General features: G+C 58.7%; 1 protein-coding gene across 1 annotated transcript in view; it reads right to left on the reverse strand.

The window, feature by feature from the left end:
• LSCM1_03444 (uncharacterized protein) overlaps positions 1-586 on the reverse strand; it is a gene marked incomplete at both ends in the record, with an annotated part of 5574 nt that extends 4988 nt beyond the window's left edge. Inside the window, one exon of the mRNA XM_067320986.1 lies at positions 1-586. This exon is cut by the window's left edge and continues 4988 nt beyond it. Coding sequence (XP_067177596.1) covers positions 1-586 — 586 coding nt within the window.
• Between the last annotated feature and the right edge of the window lie 4414 nt (positions 587-5000).

Consider the following 5000-nt stretch of genomic DNA (forward strand, 5'->3'; position numbering starts at 1 on the left):
TCGAGCACCACTCTCGCTTCATCAGAATCAGCACGCGCAGAATCGTGTGCCCGAGCTGCTGGCCGCATCCGACCTGAGCGCGTCGTAAGGGCTTTCTGTTTGTTGCGCTGCTGCTTCTCGCAGAGGCTGGACAAGGGTTGAAGAGATTGTATTCGTTATGTTCTGGTGCTGATGGGACCTGCTCAGCGTTCATCTCCACAGAGACGCTGTCGCTCATTTCGTTCTGCGCGACAGGCGGTAAGGCGAGGTCGATAGAGCGGAGCGTAGCCGTACTGATGTTCCTCGACTGCCGTGCCTCTGTCGAGATCGTTTGCTTGTCGGGGCGAAAAATCCTCGGACCTCTCTCAGACATCTGTGTGTACTCGTCGGTCAGCTCTGAGGCTACGCAGACACCTTTGCCGGAGGTCTCGCGGCGGTGATCACAAATTGTCACTTCTGCTCGTGCACCTGCGCAGCTATCTGAGGGCACGCAGCCTTCCGGCACTACTTCGGCAACGGGAAGCGAAGGGTACAAGCAGACCTGCGGAATCGGCACCTTGCTTCGGCTCAAGGAAGTCGCGGCCCTCTCCTCGGTCCCACGCGACATTAGGTCACTCGTCGCTTTTTCGATGTGTAGAGGATCCGTGAGGTCGAGCTCCCGCACTCGCTGCAGCAGAAGAAAAGGCAGCTGTCGTCGAGCGGGCGCGAGAAGAAGAGGCAGGGGAAACAAATGTGCTCACGTCGAGCTGAGGCCGTGAAAACCGACGTCGATGCACAGTTGCCGCGCCAGCAGCGCGTGCGCTTCGCCGCTGTTGCGAGGATCGCTTTTGCGATGGATCCACCGAAACAGCAGTGACGGTGTCCACGTGCTCCAAAGAAAGACGTTGCCGTGGGGACAGGATGCGCCCGAGAAGTTGCCTGAGGCCGAGTGCTGAAGATAGAGAAGAGGTGAAAGATACGAGGTCGATGCACCGGAGGTGCGAGGTGTGGGGAGAGGGAAGGGGCGAAAAGGGTGAAAGAGGGGCCTGCTGGTGTACCTGCGGTGGCCAACACATGAAGGACCAATATGAGCGTGTCTGTGGAGCTGTTTGTAAGAAAAGAGGAGGAGGGGAGGGAAGCGGACCAGAGGCACAGGAAAAGGCTTTTAGGGAGGACGGGCTCCGTGGCGGGCGCGTACGTACTCGATGAGTGAGAGCAGCAAGGTTTGAAACAGGCGACAACAAGCGGGCCGACAAGGCGATCACGGTTGTAGCACGCTTGAGAGTGCACACCAAAGGGGGAAACGGATGGAGGGGGAGGGGGTAGAAGAGCTGTGTAGAGTTGCGCAGCAGGTATACACACATACCACTCTTCACACCAAAGTGGAAAGGCAAGATGAGAGGAGGATGCATTGAGAAAAAAAGGCCATGCCACATGAAAGGGTGAAAGGGTTGGTGAGGGGGAGGGGGGGTCCCCTTGGCGTTTCGTTTCTGCTGCACTTCGTCTGGCACGATGCCTGCTTTCTGCGTCTTCATCGCCGTGATTTCTGGCATCAGCGCGAGAGCGGCCGCTGGTTTACTTGGAGAGGGCGAAGAACGAAAGGCACAAAGGAGCGTCAGGGAGACGCGATGAGCTCGTCGCTGAGAACAGGTGCTAAATCGGAGCAGGAGAGAGCAGTGGTGGATAGGACGAGAGCTACAACGACAACACCGGAGGCGGGCCACGTAAGTCCAGGCACGCCAGTAAAATCTCGCTAGCCGCTACACACTTGCATACGCCCTCAGTCAATCCTCAGAGGGCGAGCTCAGCAACAAAGAGCGAGCAGCTGAGGGAGGGAAGAGGGGGGCCTTGGCCATCGTTGAGGGAAAGCTCCAGAGAGGGTAGGCAACGAGGGTGCGCCGTCGCATAGGCAGGGGAAAAAACGCCCCTACAATAATGAATGGGCCAGCAGTGGCTTGGGTTACATATGGATTGCAAGTTGGGACAGCCTGATGAAGTGCACGTGCATGCGGCTGTGCAACTCCGCAAGTCAGCTTCTACGGGTGTGTGTGTGTGTGAGGGAGAGCGAATATGTAGCTGAGCGGCGGCCGGCTTGTGTGGGCGTGAAGTTCTGTCCTCAGAGTGTATTTCGCCAGCGAGAGACGAAGGGAGACAAGATGGACCCACTCGTCGGCTCGATTGAGAGAAGAGAGAGGACGAGGGCCGAGAAGGGAAGCGAAGTAGCGGCGAACGGCACTGTCTCGAACGGAAGGTCAAGGGGGTAGGGCAAACGTGTTGAGATACGCGCATCCAAGAAACCTCGAGAGCGCACTGAGGGTTTTCAGTGAGAGACAAAGCCCCGAAACACGAAAAAACGCATTGCCATCTTTTTCACCCTCTCACGAATCGGCACAGCCGTGATGGCGTGGTCACCTCCGTTTGTGGCATCATCAAGGAGACCCGGTACTCTACCCACTCCGCTAAGTGTGTGTTCTGGGGGGGTGAGGAAGGGGAGGCCAGCAGCCTGCAGCTTCTCCTCGGGTGCGCCCCAGCCAACTCGTTGGCGTCAGCGGAGAGGTGTGGGCTGCAGCTTCCTCGATGCGTCTCCTGATCGTGGTCACGACTGAGCAAGCTCACGACGAATCGCCTGAGAAACTCGCCTCAACGGAACCCCTCCAAAAAAAATAATAACAAAGATACAGAAACACACGTGCACAAAAAGGACTTATTAAAAAGCCTCTGAAGGTGGAGAGAGGAAGGGGGAGGCGAAGTCACTGCCGTCGCGGAGGGGGGAAGGGGGGAAACTCTTAGGAAAAAGAGACGAGAAAGGCCAGCGAGAGCGCCGAAAGAGGCGACGACGATAGAGAACGAAATGATGAACGGCACTAAGCGACCCTGAAAAACGGCACAAAACGTTCGCGTCAGTGACGAGGAGGCGCTTCGTCACAAAAATGGTTTAAAAGGGTGCAGTGAGGCGGTGTGAAGGGGGGCACAGCGCCAAAGTGGGCGGGGCGTAGAGGAGACGAGGAGAGAGTGCGTGGCTGCCGCAACGATGACGTTTCCTTGTACAGCGCAACGAGCAAGCGAAAGAAAAGAGACCATGCGAGAAAAAGGCTCGCGGTAACGCCTAAGAGCCACGAGACCTCGAAAAAAAAAAGAGGAAGCCTCTTCCGAAAGCAACGCGCGCAGAGCAGCGAAGGGAAAAACGAAAGGATTGGCCACGGATGCAAGAATTCACCAGCGGCGAGGGAGCGTGGACAGAAAAGATTGGAAGACGGCGAGCGCAGACAACATTGCACTACTGAAGGTGCAACGACGGGGACAGCGACACTGCAGCATAGCGCAGCTCACCAAGGGCATGAAGAACGATGGATAATGGAAGAAAGCTCACAAGAGAACAGAAACTGAACCATTCTTGCTCCCAGGCAGCAAACGGTCATACGGAAGGCCAACAACATCCAGTAAACCTCTGCTGGCCACCGCCCCCATCAACTCCAACATGCGCAGGCGTTTTCGCTCTCCCTTTTGCGTGCGTATGTCTGCTTCTCTGTCACCGCCAACCTCCCCGAGAAAAAAAAAGGGAAGCCTTGGCCCACACGCTGAGAGCAACCAGGCAATAATAGCCACGCTGCACTCCGCGAGCCACGGAATATGGCTGCCAATTTCCTCGTTTACGCTGGAGAAACGCACGGCGAGCCGGGTACACTCAACAGCGCCACAGAAGACGAACTAGTGAGGCCTGCCCATTACGCAGTGAATAGCCATTCCTCACAACCTCAACCAGAGCTTCCTCAAACGATCTCCGGCACAGGAGCACCATGACCTCTTCTTCCTCTCGATGCACTGCCGGTGCTCCTCCTCCTGCTGAAGCTCCGCTTCCTCGCTGATGCGCATGAACACCTGCTCAATCGACGTCTGCGAGACGCTGTAGTCGCAGATCTGCAGGCTCACCTTATGCTGTTCTAGCGCTGTGAACACGCTCGACAGGCGCACAGTGTTCGGCAGCTGGTACGTGAAGCGCCCCGCGCGCACCTCCATCCGCTTGCTCCACGGGAACTCCTTCTCGAAAAACACCTCCAAGCCAGCCACCACCGCCGGAGACTCGTCCGCCACACGCACTGTCACCTCGAACCCCGTCCCGTACTTCTGCTTCAGGTGCGTCTTGTCGCCAATGCACCGCAGCGTGCCGTCCACCATGATCGCTACGCGGTGCGCAAGCGCCTCCACCTCCTCTAGGTGGTGCGTCGTCAGCACAACGGCGCAGTTGTCCGCGACCGCCTCAATCGCATTCCACAGCCCGCGCCGCGCAACAGGGTCCATGCCGGCCGACGGCTCGTCAAAGAACACAACGCGTGGCCCACCTATCAGCGACACGGCAACAGACAGCTTGCGCCGGTTGCCGCCGCTCAGCTCGCGCGATTTCGTGCGCCGGTATCCCGTCAGCCCGCACAGCTTCATCAGCCCACGCACAACGCTGTCGCGCGCCCGAGACGAGATCCCGCGCACGCCAGCATACAGGTAAAGGTGCTCCTCCACCGTCAGCAGGTCCAGGCACGCGTCGAACTGCGGGCAGTACCCGATGCACCGCAGCGCCTCGCTGCTCTCCGTCACAATGTCGTTCCCACACACGTAGGCTCGCCCGCTCGTCGGGTAGAACTCCTGGCACAGGATCGAAATGGTCGTCGTCTTGCCAGCGCCGTTGGTCCCAAGGAACCCAAACACCTCGCCGGGCCTGACGCCGAACGTGATGTTCCGCACAGCGACCTTCCCGTTCGCGTACTCCTTCCGAAGGTTCAGCACACGCACAAGGTCGCCCTCGCGCTCGCCGCTCTCCACTACAGTGCGCCGCTCCGCCACGACGTCCTCGTCCTCGCCCTCAATCACCTCCGCAGCAGCATCAGGATTGTGGAACAGCCGCTGGCTGCGCTGCCGCCGCCCGGGGTGGTCGATGAACAGCGTGATGAGCAGGAGCACCGGGATCTCGACCGCCATGTACACGCAAGCCCACCCCACCACATCCATGTCCCACGCGCTGCCGTCGAGACCGAGCGCCCGGGTCACCT

This window comes from Leishmania martiniquensis, chromosome 27, assembly GCF_017916325.1.
Source record: "Leishmania martiniquensis isolate LSCM1 chromosome 27, whole genome shotgun sequence".
NCBI classification, from domain to species: domain Eukaryota; phylum Euglenozoa; class Kinetoplastea; order Trypanosomatida; family Trypanosomatidae; genus Leishmania; species Leishmania martiniquensis.